Genomic DNA, 26,399 nt, shown 5'->3' on the forward strand with positions numbered 1-26,399 from the left:
CCCCGAACCCCAGTGAGAGTCAGTGTGTGTGTGTGGGACCCCGTACCCCAGTGAGAGTCAGTGTGTGTGTGTGTGGGACCCCGAACCCCAGTGAGAGTCAGTGTGTGTGTGTGTGGGACCCCGAACCCCAGTGAGAGTCAGTGTGTGTGTGTGGGACCCCAAACCCCAGTGAGAGTCAGTGTGTGTGTGTGTGGGACCCCGAACCCCAGTGAGAGTCAGTGTGTGTGTGTGTGGGACCCCGAACCCCAGTGAGAGTCAGCGTGTGTGTGGGACCCCGTACCCCAGTGAGAGTCAGTGTGCGTGTGCGTGCGTGCGTGTGTGTGTGTGTGGGACCCCATACCCCAGTGAGAGTCTGTGTGTGTGTGTGTGTGTGTGTGTGTGTGTGTGTGTGTGTGTGTGTATGTGTGACCCTGTACCTGAGTGAGAGTCTACGTGTGTGTGCGTGTGTGACCCCATATCCCAGTGAGACTCAGTGTATATGTGTGGGACCCTGTACCCCAGTGAGACAGCGTGTGTGTGTATGTGTCTGTGCACGTGTGTGTGTGAGAGTGTGTGTGCGTGTCTGCGTGTCCGCACGTGTGTGTGTGTGGGACCCCCGCACCCCAGTGAGAGTCAGTGTGAGTGTGTGTGGGACCCCCGCACCCCAGTGAGAGTCAGTGTGAGTGTGCGTGTGAAACCCGGTACCCCAGTTTGTGTGTGTGTGTGTGTGTGTGTGTGTGTGTGTGTGTGTGTGTGTGTGTGTGTGTGTGTGTGTGTGTGTGTGTGTGTGTGTGTGTGTGTGTGTGTGTGTGTGTGTGTGTGTGTGTGTGACCCTGTACCTGAGTGAGAGTCTACGTGTGTGTGCGCGTGTGTGACCCCATACCCCAGTGAGACTCAGTGTGTATGTGTGGGACCCTGTACCCCAGTGAGACAGCGTGTGTGTGTATGTGTGTGTGAGAGTGTGTGTGTGTGTGGGACCCCATACCCCAGCGAGAGTCAGTGTGTGTGTGTGTGGGACCCCGTATCCTAGTTTGTGTGTGTTTGTGTGAGATGATTGCAGTAGATGGATGGTGAAAGAGAGAGAGAGAGAAAAGAAAAGACATTCTTATATAGAGAAGACTGTTAGGAAAGAGTGGACTAGTATAAGTGGAGGAGATGGGGAGTTGTGAACAATGGAGAGGCTGTGAAGTGTACAGCAGAGGTGCGTCGGGTGGTGCGGTGCAGTGCGGTACAGAGCAGAGCAGTGTGGGTGGATCGGGGTGGTGCAGTGCAGACGGAGCAGTGTGGGTGGGGCCGTGCGGTACAGGGCAGGGCCGTGTCGGGCCGTGCGGTACAGGGCAGGGCCGTCTCGGGCCGTGCGGTACAGGGCAGGGCCGTCTCGGGCCGTGCGGTACAGGGCAGGGCCGTCTCGGGCCGTGCGGTACAGGGCAGGGCCGTCTCGGGCCGTGCGGTACAGGGCAGGGCCGTCTCGGGCCGTGCGGTACAGGGCAGGGCCGTCTCGGGCCGTGCGGTACAGGGCAGGGCCGTCTCGGGCCGTGTGGCACAGAGCAGGGCTGTGTCGGGCCGTGTGGCACAGAGCAGGGCTGTGTCGGGCCGTGCGGTACAGAGCGGAGCAGTGTTGGTATGCTGGAACTTGCCTGCACACTGCTCCTGGCAGGTTGCACCCAAATGCTGGAGGATCACAGAGCTGGAGCCTGTACTCAGCGGAAACCTGAATACAGAGGCCAGCTCTCGGACCCTACCCTCTGCACCCAGTGCCGTCAGCAGCACTAAGTCAGGGGCTCTAACAACCCACTTCCAACACACCCACCGAACCCTGCCCCACACCCAACCAGGTGCCTGTGCAGTCAGTCAGGGGGGCAAAGGTGACTGAGGATCCTCACGGGAAGAAAGAGATCGCAGTGTATCAGAGCGGAACAAATAGGTGGAAGGTTATTTCTTTAGTAAACAAAAAGTTGAGGGATGATCAGATAGAGGTCTTAAAGTTTGTGATAGATATGACGATAATGCTTTCACTTTTGGCAGGCACCAGAAGTCATCATTGGTCAGTGTATTGAGTGGAGGAGTTGGGATTTTTATGTTATGGCTGTACAAGGCTTTGCTGAGGCCACTGTTAGAATACTGCGTTAAATTCTTGTCTCCCTATTTTAGGAAAAATGTTGTTAAACTCGAAAGGGTTCAGAAAAGATTTACAAGGATGTTGCCGGGGTTGGAGGGTTTGATCCACAGGGAGATGCTGAATAGGCCGGGGCTATTTTCCCTGCAGCGTCAGAGGCGGGGGGCCATGGATAGGGCGAATAGTCAAGGTCTTTTTCCCAGGGTAGGGGAGTCCAAACCTACTGGGCATAGGCTTAAGGTGAGAGGGGAAAGATTTAAAGAGGACCTGAGGGGCAACTTTTCCACACAGAGGGTGGCGTGTGTATGGAATGAGCTGCCAGAGGAAGTGGTGGAGGCTGGTACAATTACAACATTTAAAAGGCATCTGGATGGGTATATGGATAGGAAGGGTTTAGAGGGATATGGGCCAAATGCTGGCAAATGGGGCTAGATTAATTTAGGACATCTGGTCAGCATGGACGAGTTGGACCGAAGGGTCTGTTTCCATGCTGTACAGCTCTACAGCAGGTGAGAAAGGTACAGAAAGGGTGAGAAAGAGGAGGATCTTGCGGGGCGTGTGGTTATGACCCCTGTAAAGCCTGATTGCATTTTAAAGAAAAAAAAGTCTGTTGCTGGAAGAGATAAAGGTCAAGATTTTGGAGTTTTAAATTCTTTACTATAACAAATAAGCTAAAAATGCTATTAACAAAATACTAGCTTTGCAGGAAAGTTATATTTTAAATGACAGAACAGAACTTTGAATAAGTAAAAATAAATTCATGCATATGCTGCACATTCCTAGAGTATACATTCAGTTGTGTCAGAATCAATGCAAAATGACGTTTAGCTCCCAAGGATTTATTTCTGATCTTTTCCTCTACTGACCTGGAAACTTTATGCTCTCAAACAGGCTTTCACATTATGTGCTTTCCTGGATACTTTCCTGAAGGATAAAGTTTAGTGAATCTCCCAGCAACATTTCAACTTCCTGCAAATTTGGTGTTGCCAACTTGAGCAGGCACACTCTTCTGAGAGACCAACTATAAACTTTCCTCAATCTGTCCCTGACCCTGGCACACTAACTGTGTCTTACAGTTTTCAGGGATATTATTGAAATCCTCCCCCTCTCAAATCTATTTCCATGGCAACATGAATCACATGAGCCTTGTATTCAGGCAGAAGTGATGACTTGCAATCCTTTGCAAAGTCACCTGCTCTTTATCTCGGTCATCGAAACACAGCTTAAAACACAACTATTTACAAGCTATTACTTTGGAACTTTGGAGACCCACAGTCTATCCATTGTTAGCCCACAGGCTACTTGCAAGGTCTTTAGCTAGAAACACTTTACACCTTCCGAGTAAAACAATCTGGATCCCTTTTCATCTGCAGGAGCCAAACCTTGAACTAATGCTGTCAGAAGACTTCAGAACCCCTTCACTTTTATCTTAAAGACACAATCCTGCAATGTAATCTCATAAACTTCATCATCATTTGAATTAATGCCAGCAGAGACTAGCCAGAATAAATAGCTTGTTGCTGCTTTAGAAATTCTATGTAACTCACAACTGATGGAACATCAGGGAAAGAAAAAGGTGAATCCTACTGAGCCACATCTGTAGATGCTGTGAGACCGCACGGTTATATTGGTGCAAAGGTGGGCACAACAGAATTTAAGCAAATTTCACCCCCAATCCCTGATTCTCAGTTAGTCAATTTCACAGAACAAGGAGGGTATCCACTTCATCGGATGGTTCAGATTAAGTACCACACTGGTCTGGATAATGTGGGTGTTTCTGGGCAGAGGTACCTGTGTGTTATTGCTTGGCTGTCATCACTTAGAGAGCAGCTTCAGCAATGACTGCCTGGTATATGCATTTGCTTCACTGTAGGGCGCAGACAGGGAGGTCCACACTTTTACTGTCAGGGACAAACCAGGGAGATAGACCAAGGTTAAAGCAGGAGGTTCTGGGTGCGAGGTAAATGGGTCAAAAGGAGAAAGCAAGACTTGCCTTTCCCCACTGCAGTTCAGGACCTCAAAGGTCTTCAGGACTGATCAAATTCAGTCCCTGCTGTGACGCAGAATTGTGTACAGTAAGATCCCACAAACCAGGAAACAGTAATAACTGTGATAATCTGCACTGGAGAAAGTGAGCCCTTCATTCCTCACAGAATGCTCTTCCATTTCGCAGTTCTCAAAATTCACCAACTACAAAACAAAATCCCAACAGATCAATGGGATTACTCCTAGGTGATTTGATTTTGTGTCTTCCAGGGAAAAATATTTAGGATTCATGACAGGAATCTGCGTCTTTGCTGTTTACGAGTGAAATCAGAGAAACACTTATTAATTCAAGCCATTGACACAGCAGCAGGGACCTCTACAGCGATGGGAGGATATCACTGAAACAAACACATTGAAAACAACCAGGCTGAGGCTGATAACTGAGGCGGAGTGATGGCTATCCCCACACCCAGGGACCCGATCACCAGTGCAGCGTAACACTTGGGAGCTTTTGTCCTCTTTTAACTCAGCCAATGGTCAATGGTAAACCATTTGCATCCCAACCAGCATCACTAAATAACCCATGAACACTCTGGTGCTTTTGGGACCAGCTAACAGAACCAGATTGGCTGTGAAAGGCTTTACTGAAATGAGGGCAGCTCTCCCTCTTTCAGGAGGGTGTCCTTGGCGAATCACAAACTGCAGAAGGTGAGAGCGATCCTCGGGTTCGGATTCCAATCTGAAACGAGTGTGAAACCGTTAACACGACCTGCACAATCGGGAAAGCGGCACCCTGATCCCAGAAGGGATTATTTTCTCAGATTGCCTGCGCGTGGTAAAGAAACAGCAGGGAACGCTCCTTAAAGCAGTGAGTGGGTCACCATGGGCTGAGAATCATTCAGGATTTACAGCAAGTAAAAGGCCAGCCAAACACAATCAATAAGACAAAAAACCATTAATCACTTTTCAATTACGAGTAGTTATACTGCTAATAACACCAAGTAAAAGACACTTTGATCGTGGGAGCAACACGTACAGTGCACTTAACTCTCGATTACTGTTCTGAATTATTTGACATCGCTGAACTGTACACCAAACTTGTTCTCCAAATTATAAGGCAGCACTGACGGAGTTAAATAAGCCAGACTTTCATCAAACAGCCTCCATCGTACAGACTTGGAATTTCCATCTTGTTATGAGATTAAGGGGTCTGTTTGAATTAAGTTAGAGTGTGCACCGTGAGACAGCCAGTGTGTCTAACTGGACTAATCCCAATGCCTCTGGGGTAAACTTAAAAAGTATACCTCAGTGTTAAAAAAGCAATGAAGCTCAGCAGCTGCAGGTAGAGTCAATAAATCCTGCCTGGGTTCGCTCCTCTCCGCAGAACCCGACGTTACAAACGGGCCGTGTGAGACATGAAGGCAGGAGAGACAACACAAAGTTAAAAGGGTCCCTGAACTCAAATCCCTTGAAGCAGTGCAAGATTCAACGGCTTCGCAAGATTAAAAAAAGCCCCGTTGGATTCCTTGATATTTGCCTGGGAGTGCAAGCAAGTTGAGGGGAGTGTCTCCCGGTTACTTTATTGTCAGATAATTCTTTTTAATGTTTTGCCCAGGGAGCTTCAGTGATTCAAGATCAACAGCTCTATTACCGATGAAAGGAAAATTACACCCAGGCTGCGAGAGGCCAAGTTGAAGCAGAAATTTATACATCGCGACTCTGACACACTCTTGGGTGAAAAATATGCTTCCCGTTCTGGAATTTCCCAATTCAGACACTTTTGCCCCACATCTGGGGTGGTCCTGTTCCCCTCCAGTTCCTCCCTCAACGGGAACCAGACACGGGACAGTAAACATTAGAACAGACCATTAGGCCCATCTGAACAGTTCCATCACTCATTTGGCTGATCTCGAGCTTCACTTTCCCGCCTGTTCCCATCTCCTTGATTCCCTGAGACAAACATTCCGTAGATGCCAGCGTTAAATATACTTGGTGATGGAGCATCCACAAATATCTGGGACAGAGAATTCCAAAAGATCCTCAATCCTCTGACTCAAGGCATTTCTTGCCCAACACCCCCCTGCTACCCCACCACCCCCCTCAGCCCTAAGTGATCGGCCCCTTGTTGGGAGACTGATCCCCTGGGTTTTAAGATTCCACAGGCAGGCAGGAACAATCTCTCTGCACTCACCCAGTTGGGTCCCCTCAGAATCTTGTCTGTTTCAATGAGATAGAACATAGAACATAGAACAGTACAGCACAGAACAGGCCCTTCAGCCCACAATGTTGTGCCGACCATTGATCCTCATGTATGCACCCTCAAATTTCTGTGACCATATACATGTCCAGCAGTCTCTTAAATGACCCCAATGACCTTGCTTTCACAACTGCTGCTGGCAACGCATTCCATGCTCTCACAACTCTCTGCGTAAAGAACCTGCCTCTGACATCCCCTCGATACTTTCCACCAACCAGCTTAAAACTATGACCCCTTGTGCTAGCCATTTCTGCCCTGGGAAATAGTCTCTGGCTATCAACTCTATCTATGCCTCTCATTATCTTGTATACCTCAATTAGGTCCCCTCTCCTCCTCCTTTTCTCCAATGAAAAGAGACCGAGCTCAGTCAACCTCTCTTCATAAGATAAGCCCTCCAGTCCAGGCAGCATCCTGGTAAACCTCCTCTGAACCCTCTCCAAAGCATCCACATCTTTCCTATAATAGGGCGCCCTCCTCTCATTTTGCTAAACTCTAGGAATGTCAGTTTGATTTACTCAGTCTCTCAAAGGACAAGCCCAGGGATCAACTGAGTGAAGTTTTACTACGTCATCGTCAGTGTATCCCTTCTTAAATATGGAGAAAAACTGCTTCACTCTTGTACTCCAAACTTGTGAGAAAGACCAAATGTGTACTTGTATGAGAAACTCGTCTATTTGAAAATCAACATTTACAAGTTTCAAACTTTTTAAACAATATTCTGCTTATCTACTCTTCCAGCCAAAGTGAATAACTTCACACTTGCCCACGTTACACTCCAATTAAGAAGCCTCTTCTCCTGCAGCAGGGAGTATTCTTCCTGTCAAGCTGCCACATTAAAAAGTGAATAAGAGCAAAATGAGCTGCTCATTCATTGCTAGGATCATGTTTGTGTGTGGAATCTGGAACTGCAACAAATCAGGAACTACACAAATGGCTACAGTCATACAGCACCTTTAACGCTGTAAAACATGCTGCAGAACCACAGTCAAATACTGCATCGAGCCACAAAAGGGGATATTAAAATAAGTGACCAAGTGCATGGTCAAAGGGGTAATGGGAACTGCAGATGCTGGAGATTCCAAGATAATAAAATGTGAGGCTGGATGAACACAGCAGGCCAAGCAGCATCTCTTTTGCTCCTGAGATGCTGCTTGGCCTGCTGTGTTCATCCAGCCTCACATTTTATTAGCATGGTCAAAGGGGTTGGCTTTCAGGAGTGTTTTCAGGGGGAGAGAAGTGGAACAAGAGCCAGAAGGGACTGCTGGGTTAGGGTGACGATCACCAGTCACCGAGGAAGCAGAATTGGAGGAACACAATGAGCTTGGAATCCGACGGAAACGTTTAAGTTGAGTGTTGCCGGACTCAGAGCCAACAAAGATCTGGGAGATTGGTCAACGAGACCTATTGAGAGGTTTGCAAGAGATGGACAGCAGAGTTTGGGATGAGTGCAACTTTACAGAAGGTAGATGATGGGTGAGTGGCCAGGACAGCGGTACGGAGAAGGATTCGCGTGTTGGGAATGTGCGAAAGCAGGCGGTTTTGCTGACGAACTGGGACTGCAATCTAAGGGGCAGTCTATGAAAGGCTGATACAAGCCGGGAGGAGAGGCCTTTGACGTTATGAAGAGATTTGATACCAAATGTCGGGGGGAAATCCCCACGCCAAGGGGAAGCAGGTTGCAGCTGCAATAACACCAACTCACCGGTTCCTGGAACAGAGCTGAAACTCCAACAGCCTGGTCTTTAACAGCCCCATGACACAGACCCAGCCACAGACCATCTGTTCTTATCATTGCTCTTCGCTCCAGTGAACTTCGACAGAATCAGTGTCAAAAAGGCGCCATTCGGCCCACTGTATTTGTGCCAGCACCTTGAAGGAGCCAGCCTGATGCCACCACTCCCACCTGTCCCTGTTCATTCCTCATCACCCTGGAAAACATTTTCTTTCCAACTATTTAATCAGCTGTTTTTGCAGCAAATTCTTGTCATATCAGAATCTTCTGTTCATTCGGGCAGCTCATTCCACAGATCTCAGCTCAATCTTTCCACAGCTCCCTCCCTGATTCTGCTGCCGACCGTTTATTGGACTCGTGGTGGTGTTGGGGGAAAGAGAGTGATTGAGAAGTGTGGCCTCGATGACATCAATCCCTGAAAGAGTTAAACAGCAACAGAGAGTGCCACTTGGGCAGGCAGCGACAGCTAGTGACATCAGCAACAGCTGTCAGCTCAAAGAGGAAACCATACGTCACATCGACAATGAACCATCGTGAAATTTCCCGCTAGCAGCGGCTGCTAACACCACCTACACAATGTCCTGCAGCAGCCCTCAGCACTTACAGAGAACTGGTTCCTTAAATAAACACACACACAGCAAGGTGAACAACGGAAGCACAATCCCCCGGCAATTCCTGCCATTTCTAGGAAATTCCCTAACACGGAGTGAGGCTTGAGGAGAATAAAGCATCGCACCCCTCATTAAACTGCAGCAGAATGTTGTATCACTCAAACTAGCAAAGATGCAGGAATCTGTCGCACCTACTGCTCCACTACCTGACAAGGGGCACATATTACAGTCACAGTACATTTAGGATGACATAGTGCATGTGGCCAGCACATACAGCGGCAAAAATGCTTTTATTTGCAATAGTGTGTTCCCAGTAGTGTGGCTCTCTACAGGCCCTTACTCTGCCGACTAGCCAACCATAACATCTCGGAGAATGAGGCCATTCCACCCATCGAGTCTACTCCACCACTTGATCATGGCCAATATGTTTCTCAAGCCCATTCTCCTGTCCTCTCTCAGTAACCTCTGATCCCCTCACTAATCAGGAATCTATATGTCCACCTCTTTATTACACTCAGTGACTTGGCCTCCACTGCTCTCTGTGGCAATGAGTTCCCCAGATTCCCCTCCCTCTGGCTGAAGAAATTCATCCTCATCTCAGTTCTTGAGGGATTGTCCCTGACACAGGCTGTGTCCTTGGGTCCTCGTCTCTCCTACTGGTGGAAACACCTTCTCCACTCCCACTCTATCCAGGCCCCTCAATATCCTTCAAGTTTCAATGAAATCTCCTTCAATCTTCTAAAGTCCACTCAGTACAGACCTAGGTCCTCAGCTGCTTCTCAAATGACAGGTCTGTCATTTCTGGGATTGTTCTTATGAACCTTCTCTGGAGCCCAAAACTGCTCTCACAATATTTCAAATGGGACCAGAGAAAGTGGGTGAAGTACTTAACATGTAATTTGCGCTGATATTCACCACGGATGATGGTAAAACCAGGGGTATGCTGATTCTTCTGGGACATTTCAATGTTAAGGAAGAGTGGTGTTGGGTGTCCTGAAAAACATTAAGGTGGGTATGTCCCCAGGGCCTGATGGGATCTATCCTGGGACACTGAGGGAGGCAGCGAAGGAAGTTGTTGGACCCTTACAGTGATTTTTACCCATAGGTGAGGTCGCAGAAGACTGGAGAATAGCCAATGTTGTTTCTTTGTCTAAGAAGGGAAGCAGGGATAATCCAGGAATTTTAGGCTGGTGAGCCTTGCATCAGTGGTAGCAAAATTATCAGAGAAGATTCCTGGAGCAGGATTTACTCATACTTGGAGAAAAATGGGCTTGTTAGGGATAATCAGCAAGCCGTTTTGTAAGAGGGGTCTTGTCTCACAAACTTGATTGAGTTTTTTTGAGGAAGTGATGACGGTGATTGATGAGGGCAGGGCGGTGGACATCATCCACGTGGACTGTACTAAAGCACTTGACAAGGGTCCTCATGGTAGGCTGGTCCAAAAGATTAAGTCACATGTGATCCACAGTGAGTTGGCAAGTTGTATCCAAAATTGGCTTGGTCAGAAGGGACACAGGGTCGTTGGAGAGGGATATTTTTCTAACTGAAGGTCTGTGACCAGTGGTGTTCCACAAGGACCAGTGCTGAGACCTCTGCTGTTTGCATATACACAAATAATTTGGATGAAACTGTAGTGGTCTGATTACTAAGTCTGAAAATTGTTGGAGTTGTGAATAGTGAGGAAGGTTATTAAAGAATACAGCAGGATATAGATTAGTTGGAAAGTTGGGCGGAGAAATGGCAGGTGGAGTTTAATCAGACAGTTGAGAGGTGTGAGGTCAAATGCAACAGGGAAGTACACAGTAAGTGGCAGAATTCTTAAGCACATTGACATAGAGAGGGATCTTGGGACACAAGTCCATAGCTCACTGGAAGTAGCAACACAAGTGGATAATGTTGTCAGAAAAGCATATAGCATGCTTGCCTTCAACCGTCACAGCATTGAGTATAAAAGTTGGTAAGTTGTGTTGCAGCTGTGTAAAACTTTACTAAGGCCACATTTGCAGTATTGTGTACAGTTCTGGTTGCCACACTATAGGAAGGACCTGGAGATCTTGGAGAGGATGCAAAAGAAGTTTACCAGGTCTTTACCTAGATTGGAGTGTATCAGCTATGAGGAGAGGTTGGACAAATTTGGGTTATTTTCACTAGATCCTCGGAGGCTGAGGATGGCCTGGTGGAAGGATGTAAAAGTGTGACAGGCACTGATGGGGTGGAGAGTCAGAGTCTTTTTCTCAGGGTGGAAATGTCAGATACTAGCGGCATAGGTTCAGAATGAGGGGGCGAATGTTTAAAGGAGGTGTGAAGCAAGGTTTTTCTTGGCTCAGAGGGCGGTAGGTGCGTGAAGCGCGCTGCCAGGGGAGGGGGTATAAGATATAACATCAATATTTAACAGGCATTTAGACAGACATATGAACAAGCAGAGAAAGGGATTGAGGCCGTGAACAAGCACATGGGGTTAGTTTAGAATGGCATCATGGTCAGGACAGGTGTTGTGGGCCAAAGGGCCTATCCTTGTGCTGTACTGTTCTCTGTTCTAAATGCAGTCTGACCACAGCATCAGCAGTACATCCCTGCTTTTGTATTCCAGCCCTCTTGAAATTAATGCCAACATCGTATTTGCCTTCCAAACCTGCCTGTTTAGCTTAAGAGAATCCTGAACTAGGACTCGAAAGTCCCTTTGTACTTCAAATTTCCAAAGACTTTCTCCATTTGGAAAATAGTGCAAAGTGCATAACCTCACACCTTCCCACATATGTTTCCATCTGGCATTTCTTTGCCCAAGCTCCAGGCTTATCCAACTTCCTCTGCAGCCTCCCTGCAACAACGCCCTCAGTTCCTTCACCCACATCACTCAGGTATGTGTGAATAGTTGTGGTCCCAGCACAGACCCCCGCAGAATTCCACCAGTCACCAGCTACCATCTTGAAAAAGACCCCTTCATCCCCACTCTCTACATTCTGCCAGACAGCCGATCTGCCAGCTATACCAGTACATTGCCCCGAACACCATGGGCTCCATTGTCTTATTTGGCAGCCTCCTGTGTAAAAGGCCTTCTGGAAATGTGGCTGACCCTTACCCTGCAGAATAAACACTGTACCCTGTACGGTTACACAGTGAGTGACCCCTACCCTGCTGAATAAACACTGTCCCCTGTACAGTTACACAGTGAGTGATCCTTACCCTATGAATAAACACTGACCCTGTACAGTTACACAGTGGGTGGCCCTTACCCTGCTGAATAAACACTTTACCCTGTACAGTTACACAGTAGGTGACCCTTACTCTGCTGAATAAACACAGTACCCTGTACAGTTACAGAGTGAGTGACCCTTACACTGCTGAATAAACACTGTACCCTGTACAGTTACAGAGTGAGTGACCCTTACACTGCTGAATAAACACTGTACCCTGTACAGTTACACAGTAGGTGACCCTTACTCTGCTGAATAAACACTGTACCCTGTACAGTTACACAGTAGGTGACCCTTACTCTGCTGAATAAACACAGTACCCTGCACAGTTACAGAGCGAGTGAGCCTTACCCTGCAGAATAAACACTGTACCCTGTATGGTTACACAGCGAGTGCCCCTCTCTGATGAAGGGTCTAGGCCCGAAACGTCAGCTTTTGTGCTCCTGAGATGCTGCTTGGCCTGCTGTGTTCATCCAGCCTCACATTTTATTATCTGAGTGACCCTTAGCCTGCTGAATAAACACTGACCCTGTACGGTTACACAGTGAGTGACCCTTACCCTGCTGAATAAACACAGTACCCTGTACAGTTACACAGTGAGTGACCCTTACTCTGCTGAATAAACACAGTACCCTGTACAGATACAGAGTGAGTGATCCTTACCCTGCTGAACAAACACAGTACCCCGTACAGATACAGAGTGAGTGACCCTTACCCTGCTGAATAAACATTGACCCTGTACAGTTACAGTGAGTGATTCTTACCCTATGAATAAACACTGACCCTGTACGGTTACACAGTGAGTGGCCCTTACCCTGCTGAATAAACACAGTACCCTGTACAGTTACAGAGTGAGTGACCCTTACCCTGCTGAATAAACACTGACCCTGTACAGTAACAGTGAGTGACCCTTACCCTATGAATAAACACTGACCCTGTACAGTTACAGTGAGTGATCCTTACCCTATGAACGAACACTGACCCTGTACAGTTACAGAGTGAGTGATCCTTACCCTATGAATAAACACCGAACCTGTACGGTTACACAGTGAGTGGCCCTTACCCTGCTGAATAAACACTGACCCTGTACGGTTACACAGTGAGTGACCCTTACCCTGTAAATAAACACTGAACCTGTAAAGTTACAGTGAGAGGCTCTTACCCTACGAATGAACACTGAACCTGTACAGTTACAGAGCGAGTGACCCTTACCCTGTATAAACACTGACACTGTACAGTTCCACAGTACGTGACACAGCCTGTATAAACAGTCGTGTGTAGATTAAAGAGATAATGGGAACTGCAGATGCTGGAGAATCCAAGATAACAAAGTGTGAGGCTGGATGAACACAGCAGGCCAAGCAGCATCTCAGGAGCACAAAAGCTGACGTTTCGGGCCTAGACCCATTGTGCAGATTAAAAGTGAGTTCAGTTGTCAACCAACCAATTTAAAACGCATGCAAAATAGGAGAAATTGCCAAATCAGATTTCAGATTGTGTGCTTAGGATGATTCAGTACCAGAAACTAACTGGGCATTCCTGTAAAATTCTGACACTTGCTGGCTCACTGCTGCACAGCTCTTTGCTGTTACGATACTCCAGTGCCCTCCAGTGGCAGATTCTGTCACCAGTTCATTCTAACAGTGACCACTGCTACCACTACTCAGCCAGCTTATCGAACATTTTCCTCTAACTATAAAACCTGCCAAGGGGCAACTTGAATTTCATCAGTCTTGTGGGTGTTTACTCACAATAGATTTTACTGAACCTACTTTACAGAAAGCAACATATGTTGCAAAATATTGTGAGTTTTTACATCCACGTCCATCAGTTCGGAGGAAGAGGTGTATTGAATCTGAACCGTTAATGGTTTCCTTCTCACAGATGCTGCCAGACCACCTGAGTTTCTCCAGTCCTTTGAGCCCTGTGTCACATTTCGAGCAACTGCAGTATTTTGTTTTTATTTTAACCCCACCTCATTGGGTAGACAGAGCTAGTATTAAATTACAGCATCTCACACAGTCATAGTGCTGCACAGCACAGAATCCGCCCTTCCCATCCAACTGGTCCACGCTGACTAAATATCCTACATTAATCTAGTCCCATTTGCCAGCATTTGGCCCATATCCCTCTCAACCCCTCCTACATACATCACCCTCTGTGTGAAAAAGTTGCCCCTCAGGTTCCTTTTAAATCTTTCCTCCCTCATCTCAAACCTACGTCCTCCAGTTTTTGACTCCTGGGGAAAAGAACTTGACTATTCACCCACTCCATGCCCCTCATCATTTTTTAAACCCCTACACAGTCACCCCTGCAACACTCTAGGGAAAATAGCCCCAGCCTATTCAGCCTCTCCCTGTAGCTCAAACCCTCAAACCCTGGCAACATCCCCGTAAATCTTTTCTGAACTCTTTCGAATTTCACAGCATCCTCTGACAATCTGTTTCATCAGGTTGCTCTAATCTACCCTGAAATCTTGAGAAACAGTGATAAAACTAAGAGGCCATCAAACATTTGAATTACCTGCGAAGCCAAAAAGACATTAACACAACCGCAAAAAGACTGCGGGACTCGCAAGGTGATTCCTCCGAAAATCTAACTCCAAAAATGGCTGAGGTACCTTTGTGTGTCCGTCAGTGGGGGGCTCTTCAGTCCTCGGGGCCTGGAGCAGCCAGAATGCAGTGTTCCTGGGCTGTGAGACAGCATTCCTGGAGAGCTGGGGCTCTTTAACTGCTTGTTGGGGCTGGAAGTTTTCTGTGCGCGGCCTGGCTTCTGTGAGCCAGCCAACATTTTATTGTCTGTCAGCCTACTCCGCTCCTTCTTGCTCTTCTTCTGACAAACAAACTGCTCCAGAACAGGGAGCTCCTGTGTCACGGGAAGTATCTGCTGGGAGTCAGACTGCTCTTGTTGCCGGAACTCTCTCATCTCCTGAGCTCACTGGGGCAGTGGGAGGAAGAAAAATAAACCAGTCACTTCTCAACCAAAAATAAAATTCATCTGAACCCCCAAATGTAAAACATAGCTGGTTATCCACACAATGTTCAGAGCCTTGGACAGGCCTGGCATTCACACAGCTGCTGACTGACTTTCGGTGAACTATTCAAGTTCACTATGCCCCCAGAGTCAGCCATTGCATAGTCAATAGCTTTCACTTCCAAATCAGAAGGATGTCTGTTCAAATTCCCTTCCGAGACTGACAGCGCTAATGATGATTGCCATTCCTATGGAGGAGTGCCACATTGTCTACACTGTGGTATTAAACCAAGGGGCCGTGCACTCCCTCAGATGCAGCTCCAACATTGCATGCCATGATTTTGAAAAACAGCTGGGGGTGTTTGCCTCTGTGTACTGCCCAATGGTAATCCCACAATCAAACTCACTCCGCTGGATGTGGGCTCTTGCTGTGCACAGATTCAATGTTGCATTTCCTGCATTGTAACAGTGTTAACACTCCACTTATTGGCTGTACAATGGTCTGGGTTTGTGAAAAAGGATAATTTAATGCAAGTCTTATAAAGCAGGGCTTTTTGTATACTAACATTTCCTGCATTAATAAACCACACCCCTCCTGATGAAATTACATCTTCACTTTGTGAAATTAAATGGATTTCTCCAACTCTCTAACTACCTCCAGTATCAATGCCCTGACACTAACTGATCGCTTCATTGTAAATGCCAGTCGGAACATCACTTGTTCACTCCCCAGCTCACTGCCCATCCCCGTGCCCCATCCCTCTGCCTCCTCCCACCGCCCCTCTCTGTCTGGGATCACACATCCTCCTCCCACTGCCCACCACAACACACATCCCCGTCCCCATTACACCACGTCCAGTGTGACATCAGTCACCATCACTGTCCCAAAAGCCAACTGTGCCCTAAAAATCCAATCCCATCCCTAAGCCAACAGCTTGCCAAAAACCTGGAGCTCTGATTCCATACACTCCCTCAATTGAAAGCAAAAGCCAGGTTCTGACTCACATAAATCTGAATTAAAGTTGCTCTTCAATGCCCACAGTGTTGTTGTTGTGAGAACTATCCCATTGGAACTAGTCCCAGGTTGGACTAAGTGCCCCAGCTGAGCTGATTGCGTTTCTCTAGATCCTTAATTAGATTAACTTTAATCTATTTAAAATCCTTACTGAAGATTCTCCAATCAGGTGGCTTCTTATACAGTTGGAGAGCAAGCTGTAGCCAATGCAATGGGCTGATAATAAAACATTCCGGTTCCTTCTCGCAGTTTGTTGTTTGAAAGTTTCAATGATCTGTCAGAGAAACAGAAACAGAAATGAATGAGTATTGCTGTTTACACAGACATGGGTGCCATGCACTGTTCGGCTGCTAGAGGGAGATTCTGAATCAGGCCTGAATCACGGCAATATTACCCCATGCAATATTAATCCTCCCCCAAATGTTAGCCTCCCAATATTTGCTCCACTACATTAGTCCCTCAATGTTTCTACTTCTTTATTCATTCACAATGAGGGCATTGCTGGCTAGGTGGCATTTATGCCCAGAGGGCAGTTAAGAGTCAACCACATTGCCGTGGGTCTGGAGTCACGTGTAGTCCAGACCAGGTAAGGAGGGCAGTTTCCTTCCCTAAAGGGCAATAGTGAACCAGATGGGATTTCCTGACAATGGATTCATGGTCATCATTACTTTCTTAATTCCAGATATTTTATTAAATTCAAATTCCACCATTTGCCGTGGAGGGATTCGAACCCAGGTCCCCAGCATGTTTTAGGTTAGATTAGATTAGATTCCCTACAGTGTGGAAACAGGCCCTTCGGCCCAACGAGTCCACACTGCCTCTTGGAGCATCCCACCCACACCCATCCCCCTGTAACCCACTCACCCCTGAACACTGCGGGCAATTTAGCATGGCCAATCCACCTAGCCAGCACATCTTTGGACTGTGGGAGGAATCCGGAGCACCCGGAGGAAACCCACGCAGACACAGGGAGAATGTGCAAACTCCACACAGACAGTCACCCGAGGCGGGAATTGAACCCAGGTCCCCGGCGCTGTGAGGCTGCAGTGCTAACCACTGAGCCACCATGCGTTACCTGGGTCTCTGGGTTAACAGTCCAGCAATAATACCACGAGGCCATCACCTCCCCCCAGTGTTTGTTCCACAATGTTAGTCTCCCCGAGTACAAGCCCCATAGCCCCCTGTATCTATCGTTACCTTCCTAATGGAAGTTTGATGGGGTGGGCATGGACAAGATGAATCCAATTTTACAGGAATCCAAAACTAGGAGCTACAGGGGGATGCAATGGCCTGGGGAGTTATCATTTCAATAGTAGTCCAGAGGCCCAGCTGACTTTCGGGGACCCGGGTACCACTGCAGAAGATGACAGAATTTGAATTCGATGAAAATCTAGAATCAGGCAACATTAAATCATCAAAGTGTGTCATAAAAACTCATCTGGTTCACTAATGTCCCTTAGGTAAGAAAACTGCCATTAGCACTCATTATGTGGAACAGTCCCTCTTCCGCACCTACACTGGCCCTAAACCCCACCTCTTCCTCCGTTACATTGATGATTGTATCGGCGCCGCCTCTTGCTCCCAAGAGGAGCTCAAACAGTTCACCCACTTCACCAACACCTTCCACCCCAACCTCAAGTTCACCTGGGCCATCTCCAACACATCCCTCACCTTCCTGGACCTCTCAGTCTCCATCTCAGGCAACCAGCTTGTAACTGAAGTCCATTTCAAGCCCACCGACTCCCACAGCAACCTAGAATACACCTCCTCCTACCCACCCTCCTGCAAAAATTCCATCCCCTATTCCCAGTTCCTCCGCCTCCACCGCATCTGCTCCCAGGATGAGACATTCCACTCCTGTACATCCCAGATGTCCATGTTCTTCTAGGACCGCAACATCCCCCGCCCGCAGTGATCAAGAACGCCCTTGACCACATCTCCCGCATTTCCCGCAACACATCCCTCACACCCCGCCCCCGCAATAACCGCCAAGAGAGTCCCCCCCTCATCCTCATATATCACCCCACCAACCTCCAGATACAACGAATCATCCTCTGACACTTCTGCCATCTACAATCCAGCCTCACCACCCAAGCCATTTTTCCATCCCCACTCTTGTCTGCCTTCCGGAGAGACCACTCTCTCCGCGACTCCCTTGTCCGCTCCACACTCCCCTCCAACCCCACCACACCCAGCACTTTCCCCTGCAACCGCAGGAAGTGCTAAACCTGCCCCCACACCTCCTCCCTCACCCCCATCCCAGGCCCCAAGATGACCTTCCATATTAAGCAGGTGTTCACCTGCACATCTGCCAACGTGGTATACTGCATCCACTGTACCCGGTGTGGCTTCCTCTACATTGGGAAAACAAACGGAGGCTTGGGGCTCGCTCTGCAGAACACCTACGCTCGGTTTGCAATAAACAACTGCACCTCCCAGTCGCAAACCATTTCAACTCCCCCTCCCATTCCTTAGACAACATGTCCATCATGGGCCTCCTGCAGTGCCACAATGATGCCACCCGAAGGTTGCAGGAACAGCAACTCATATTCCGCTTGGGAACCCTGCAGCCCATGGTATCAATGTGGACTTCACCAGCTTCAAAATCTCCCCTTCCCCCACTGCATCCCAAAACAGCCCAGCTCGTCCCCACCTCCCTAACCTGTTCTTCCTCTCACCTATCCCCTCCTCCCACCTCAAGCTGCACCTCCATTTCCTACCTACTAACCTCATGCCCCCACCTTTCAAGATAACAAAGTGTGAAGCTGGATAAACACAGCACGCCAAGCAGCATCTCAGAAGCACAAAAGCTGCTCTCTGATGAAGGGTCTAGGCCTGAAATGTCACCTTTTGTGCTCCTTAGATGCTGCTTGGCCTGCTGTGTTCATCCAGCTCCACACTTTGTTATCTTGGATTCTACAGCATTTGCAGTTCCTATCACCCTGCCTGGTCTATATGTGACTCCATACCCACACTAATGTGGTTGGCTCTTAAATTCTGTCTGCAAATGACACAGACATTCAGCTCTGCTGTCAATTAAATCCATTCGGGAACTCATACCCAGGGTCTGGGATAAAATTTTATTCGGGGAAGGGGATTTAACATCCTTTTCTGGGTGACACTGCCTGACACGAGTAACTTGAGACAGGATCAACAGCAGCTGATTTCATTCACTGGGAACTCATTCAGGAGCTTGTAAATGAACTGGCATAACTGGTCCTGTCCCACACCGAGGGCACAAACAACCCCTCCCCAAAGGAACCGGCACTCATCATCTCCCCAGAATGCTCTCCCCTTAACCACAGATTCAAAACAAACCAGTCGGTGGATTCCACGTGTGAATCAGTGGCCACGGCATATTGATGCTTTTGGCCTGTTACCGCTTTGGGATTGTGGCTAACACACTCTCTCTCTCTCACACAGACACAGACACACACACACTCGCTCGCACACACACAGACAGACAGGCGCGCGCGCACACACACACACACACACACTCTCTTGCTCACACACACAGACACACACACACACATACACTCGCGCGCGCACACACACTCGCTCGCTCACACACGTGCAAACACACACAGACAGATGCGCGCACACACACACTCGCATGCACACACACACGCTCGCTCACACAGACAGACAGACACACACACACTCTCTCACATACTCACACACTCTCTCTCACACACACACACAGGCTCACAAACACACACGCTCGCGCACACACACACTCGCTCACACACACAGGCGCGCATACACATACACTCTCTCTTACACACACACTCACGTGCACACACACACATACACGCTCGCACACATGCTCACACACACACTCTCTCTCTCATTGGGGGAGGGGCCCATGGGTTGTCTTGTGGAGAGGGGTGCGATGTTTGTATCTGTGGGTGATGTGCTTAGTGTTTGTGGCCCAGCCCAGTTCACAGGACATTATGTACTCAGCGTGGCTTCTTGCTTTGTTGCTTGAACTTAGATTTTTTAAAAGCAGGAAATTTGCTGTACACAACATTTACCAGATTGAGTTCCAGAAGAAGCCACAGAAGCACACTGAGAGGGGTCCATGCACCTCCCCCATTCAGGGCCAGTTCAGTCAGGCTCAGACATAGACACTCTGATTCACAGGAATTTTGATGTAAATTTTCACTCAGCCACCAGTCATTATTTACAGCTTGAATCTCAGTCCATTCCAAGAACCCTGTGAGAAAGCTCCAATCACAAGATTCCTGTGTAATTTCAAACAGCCTCCATTTATTCAGGGAAACTGTTAAATTATCAGCGAGGGGCCCGTGGAGAGGGACTGAATGAAAAAGCAAGCAGGAGGTGGGGGGGGGGGGGGTGTCGGGGGAAAGGTGAGAGAAAAAGTGAAAGAGAGAGAAGAGGGGGGAGAAATTTAGAAGGGAGGAGAGTGCAAAATGGGAGACAGAGAGAGAAGGGGGAGAGAATAAGCGGGGGGAGAGGAAGGTGGTGTGTTAGAAGGGGGCTGGGGGAGAGAGGGAGAGGGAGGGGAAGGGGATAGGCTCACACAGAGGATAGAGAGACAGGGGGAGTGGAGAGAAGGAGAGGATGGAAATGAGACACTGATGGAGAGTGCAGGGCAAAGGGAGAGAACGGACCGGGTAAAGATATGGAAGGAAGAGACCAAGGCAGAAGGGTGGACAATGATTAGATGAAAGGGAGATTTAGTGAGGCAAAGCAGCCAATTGGATAGCTGATGTCAAACGTGAGACTGAATGTTAAATGAAAATAGAACGGGTTCTGCAATGTGAGGTTAAATTCCTAAAGCTGCTGCTGTCAATATGTAGCACAGTCCGTCAGGCCCAGGCTTGTAGATGCCTCACTCTGCAACTACACCTATTCCATAACCGTAACGCCACAGTCTCAGTGCTGCAGGGTGAAAGGTGGCAGGGAACTGCGATCTGCTGTTCTCACTGACCAAGGACAACACTGAGCCTCCTCAAACACAATGCAGAATAGCACAAGGAGCAACAGGGTAGGGGAGACAGGAAAGGTGGGGTGGGGGGGGGGGGGGAAGACAGGAAAGGTGGGGGAAGACAGGAAAGGTAGGGGGGGAGACCGGAAAGAATGGGGGTGGGGAGACAGGAAAGATGGGGGGGGGGGGAAGAGACCGGAAAGGTGGGGGGGAATACAGAAAGGTGGGGAGAATACAGAAAGGTGGGGGGGATACAGGAAAGGTGGGGGGGGATACAGGAAAGGTGGGGGGGGATACAGGAAAGGTGGGGGGGATACAGGAAAGGTGGGTGAGAATGAGAGAGAAACAGAAGAAGGACGAGAGGTTGGAAGGATGGAATTCCTACAGTGCAAAGAGGCCACTCAGCCCATTAAGTCCACACTGACCTTCCAAAGAGCATTCCACCCAGTCCCACTCCCCCTGGCCTATCCCTATAACCCTGCATTTCCCATGGCAAATCCACCTCGTCTGTACATTCCTGGACTGAGTGGGGGAAAACCTGAGCACCCGGAGGAAACCACACACACACACAGACACAGGGGGGATGGAACCCAGGTCCTTGGTGCTGTGAAGCAGTAACATTAACCACTGAGCCTCCGTGCCACCCACACAGAGGGGAAATGACAGGGAGGAAGGGGTGGGGGAGACAGCTAGAAGCCAGTTAGAAACTTTTGCCACTATTAACCACAGATGCCAGAAGAACATAGAACATTACAGCACAGTACAGGCCCTTCGGCCCTCGATGTTGTGCCGACCTGTCATACCGATCTCAAGCCCATCTAACCTACACTATTCCATGTACGTCCATATGCTTATCCAAGGTTAGCAAACATCCAATCAAGACCAAAGTTGAGATGGGAGCTAGTGCAAACATCTTAGCAAAGTGAATCATGTTTGGATATGTATCCAGATCATTGGAAGTCAATCACACAACCCACAACAGCAAAATGACTGCATATAATAGGTCATTCTTCCCTTTCATTAGTACACTGACAACAAAATACAACAATGATAGCACTGCATGGAAACCATGAGCATTATACCTGGTGGACACAAACATACCAACTACAGTACGTACAGAACTCAGCACGGTGATCATTAACAAAATCACTGAGATACCAATCAGAGCAGAAGACATTAAGAATACTCGCACTGAGAGACCCAGAAGCTGCAACAAATCTACAACAGACCGATTGGAAGGAAACGTCAAAAGTAATGCTGTATTGCACCTCTGATAAAATTCAGTTCCACCATCCAATTCTTGCAGTGACTGTGGTGTTCACATACAACTGACAATATGAAACACAACTGTATTATCTGTCCAAGATAACTAAGTTTGGAGCTGGGATGAACACAGCAGGCCAAGCAGCATCTCAGGAGCACAAAAGCTGACGTTTCGGGCCTAGGCCCTTCATCAGAATTTGTGTCCACCAGGTATAATGCTCATGGTTTCCATGCAGTGCTATCATTGTTGTATTTTGTTGTCAGTGTACTAATGAAAGGGAAGAATGACCTATTATATGCAGTCATTTTGCTGTTGTGGGTTGTGTGATTGACTTCCTATGATCTGGATACATATCCAATCATGATTCACTTTGCTAAGATGTTTGCACTAGCAAACTGATGAAGGGTCTAGGCCCGAAACGTCAGCTTTTGTGCTCCTGAGATGCTGCTTGGCCTGCTGTGTTCATCCAGCTCCACACTTTGTTATCTTGGATTCTCCAGCATCTGCAGTTCCCATTATCACTGCATTATTTGTCCTGTACATTAGCACACAGACTGGTGAAGTTCTATTGGTGCATGCTAAAGAAACTTGGCACCATCAGGGCATGCTTGGGCGACTCAATAGTCCTCTAAAGAGTTGGCATACAAACTTCCAACATTAAAAGAAGTGAACCTCAATTTCACTGTAGCTCAATTCATTACCGAGTTGGATACCAAGCATGGACATTAGTTGCTTCTCGTGATGTAGGAAAGCTCAATAAATTACTACTTTCAAAACACTACAGCTTCCAGAAAAATACCTCCAAAGTCTGTCAGTCAGTCAGGATGTGCTCCAGCAGCAGCACGCGGACTGAACTACAGACAGTATTCCTGGATGTGTCTGTATTGCTGATGATGTTGCAGTGATGAGCAATACTAAAAGTACAGTGTGACTGAAATTACACTCACCGACTGCAGCAGCACGTTATGAAGGGTGTTTCTTCAACTGCAGGGGGCATGTGAATGATGGTTTTTGTCTCTAATTATTCAAATTAAAGGCATCATCCCAACCCAGGTGGCTGTGAAGATGTGTGACACATGCTTGCTCACTAGGACAAGAAACACTCGCAGAAATGTCTCGGATTTTTTAACTTCCTTGCAGCAAACATACCAAACCTTTGTGACAAAACGCTAAAATTAAGAAAACATTTTTTAAAAATTCCATATGAATGGTGAGGGAACTATCAACACAGGTTTGAATCACTCAAACAAGCATCAACAGAAATTTGTATCCTACAGTACCACGGCTCAGCAAAGGCTACAATTGTGGAAGTCAATATATCTCACAAAGTGCTAATCCATCATGCAAGCTGGCAAAGCAGTTACATTTGGATTCACTAGTCTATTACAAGTGCAATACAAATGGGAATCAGATTGGAAATTACAGAAGCACTGGCCACAATCTTTCAGTCTTCCCCAGATCTAGAAAATTACACCATTACTTCTTTGCTCAAAACAAAAAGACGGTAAAGACTGGCCCAGCAACTTCAGACGTTCTTCTGTTAGTGGTAAGGATACTCATAGAGATAATTATTCAGAATAGAGTTAATCGTCACACGGAAACATTGGGTTCATTTGGAAGAATCAACACAAATTGGTTTCAGGAAAATCATGTTTAAGTAATTTCCTGCAGCTTTTTGAAACGATAACAGAGAAGATTGATGAGGGTTATGCTGTGGATGTGATGTACCTGGACTTTTGAAAGGCATTTGAAACACACAGGCTTATGAGGAAAGTGATAAGTCAGGAAATAAAAGGGCAGTCGGAACATGGATACAAAACTGGCTGGGGTCAGAAAACAGAGACTAATGGTCAGTGGATATTTCTTGGGTTGGGGGTCTCCAGGGATTAGTACTGCAAACCTTGCTTTTGCTGATAGACGTTAACGACTTAGATATTGATGTGCAGTGGATACATTCAAAGTTTGTAGATGATATACAACTTAGAAAAATTGTAAACTGGGAGAATAACAGTGTAGAACATCAAAAGGAACATTGACAAGAATAGGTAGATTGGCAGCAGATGAAGTTCAATGTGGAGAAGTGTGAGCACAAAGATCATGAAGGGACAGTTTTATAACGTAAATGATACTATCTGAAAGGGTGTGCCACAGCACAGAGGCCTCAGTGTGTATGTACTTAAGTCATTAAAGATGACAGGACAGGTAGAGAGATGGGGAGACAGCACGGTTAATAAAAGCAGTAATGTTCCTGGGAGTTGGTGGTCAGCTATGTAAATGACGGTAGTGTTGCTGCTGTAGTCTATATGGATTTCAGTAAAGTCTATGACAAGGTCCCTAATGGGAGACTGATCAAGGCAGTAAAAACACCTGAATCTAGGTAAGTTGTCAAGTTAGATCAATAACTGGCTTAGTGATGAGAGGCAGAGGGTAGTGGAAGAAAACAGCTTGTGTACATGGAGGCCAATGTCCAGCAATGTACCACAGGGATCACTGCTGCGTCTCATATTGTTTATGAGATAGATACATAATATATATATATTCCTATACATATAAACAATACAGATGAAAATGTGGAGGGGGATATAAGTCGATTTACAGAAGGCACAAAAACTGGTCGAGTGGTTAAGAGTGAAGTAGGTCCAAGATTACAGAAGGTAGAAACAGGTTGGTCCGATGGGCAGGTCTGTGGCAGGTGGAATTTAATCCTGAAACGTGGAAGATGATGTGCTTCGGAAAAAGTAACAAGATGAAGGAATACTCAATGAATGGCAGGAGACATGGAAGCTCAGAGCGACGGAGGGAATTTGAAGTGTTTGCCCACAGGTCCCTGAAGGTGGAAGGACAGGGTTAATTGCTAAGTTAAGATGACAAACAGGATACACGTCTTTATCAGTCGTGGGATAGATAAGAAGAACAGGAAGGTTATGTTGGAGCAAAAACAGTTCTGAAGGAGGGTCACTGGGCTCAAAATATTAGCTCTGCTTTCTTGCCACTGTATGAGGTGAAGGGCAGGAGGCTTAGAGGGAATTTATGGATTAGGATTTTCATCTAGTGCGTGATAAGAATCTAGAACGCGTGGCCTGAAAGGACAGTAGGCTCAGGAAACTTCACAACCTTTAAGTATGTGGATGAACATCACATGACTGTCATCACATTCAAGGCTATGGGTCAAGTGCTGGGAAGTGGGCTTAATGTAGATGGGTCAGTACAGACTCAATGGGCCAAAGGGCTTTTCATGTGCTGTATGGTTCTTAAGACTCTATTCTACGCTTCATTAATCATGGCATAAAGTATAGGAGCAAGGAGGTTTCCCGGACTTGTATAAATTACTAGTTAGACCTCAGCTGGAGTCTGATGTACAAATCTCAGCATCACACAGGAAAGTCTCTCTCAGTGGAGTGTGTGGCGAACAGGTTGAAGAGAATAGCTGCTGGGATGAAACGGATCACCTTCTGAGGGAGGGTTGGAGAATTGCGAATATTTCCCTGGGAGAGGAGAATGCAGAGGGAAGATCTAACAGAGGCTTTCAAAATCATGAAGGGTCTCGACTGAGTAAACATTGAGAAACTGTTCCCACCCATGAAAGAATTTAGAACAACAGGACTCAGTTTTAACAAGTTTTAACATGTTGCGAAAGAAACAAAATGTGAAATGAGGAAATAAACCTTTTCCATACAGCAAGCAGTTAGGGCCTGGAACATACAGCCTGGAAAAGTGGTGGAAGCAGGTTCTCAAAGGAAGCACTCAAAAGTAAAACTAAATCGAAATCTAAATCTCGAGGGGCTTTGAAGGATTATTTAAATTGAAGCAATTGAAACACAGAACAAATTCTTGAAAATCAACGGAGAATAAAGATGGAATATGGCCTACTTGTCGCTATGGAACATCCTAACTTCCCCACAGGAGAGACGGTCTGAGTGATATATCCTATCCACAGAAGCGGGTTACCTGCCTGAGTTGAATCAGAGTCATACAGCACAGAAACAGGTCCTGTGGCACAACTCATCTGCGCCAACCCAGTTTCCTAAACTGAACTAGTTCCATTTGGCTCATATCTTCTAAACCTTTCCTATCCATGTACATGTCCAAATGTCTTTTAAATGTTGTAACTGTACCTGCCTCGACCACTGGCACCCATGCCATATAATAATAAAATGAAGCAGATCAAGACAGTGGACAAAGACAGATCCCTCCCCGATGCACTCAATGCTTTCTGTACTCGGTTTGTGCAGAATACCAGCGGTGCAGTCATACCAGCCCCAACAGCTCCAGCTGCACCTGTGCCCACTGTCACTGCTGCAGACGTCAGACTGATCTTCCT

General features: G+C 47.2%; 1 protein-coding gene across 4 annotated transcripts in view; it reads right to left on the bottom strand.

The window, feature by feature from the left end:
* The window catches only part of bcl9l (bcl9 like), a 132,326-nt gene that overhangs the window by 39,908 nt on the left and 66,019 nt on the right, over positions 1 to 26,399 (bottom strand). For 3 of the 4 annotated variants that reach the window (XM_059638966.1, XM_059638964.1, XM_059638965.1), the window contains exons 2-3: positions 16,015 to 16,137; positions 14,496 to 14,812 (exon numbers count right to left, since the gene is read on the bottom strand). In XM_059638966.1, the coding sequence (XP_059494949.1) occupies positions 14,496 to 14,800 (305 nt within the window). In that variant the 5' untranslated portion in view covers positions 14,801 to 14,812; positions 16,015 to 16,137. The remainder of the gene's footprint in view (positions 1 to 14,495; positions 14,813 to 16,014; positions 16,138 to 26,399) is intronic. The other variant, XM_059638967.1, reaches the window with a different exon arrangement.

The sequence above is a fragment of the Stegostoma tigrinum genome, chromosome 32 (assembly GCF_030684315.1).
Source record: "Stegostoma tigrinum isolate sSteTig4 chromosome 32, sSteTig4.hap1, whole genome shotgun sequence".
Classification (NCBI taxonomy): domain Eukaryota; kingdom Metazoa; phylum Chordata; class Chondrichthyes; order Orectolobiformes; family Stegostomatidae; genus Stegostoma; species Stegostoma tigrinum.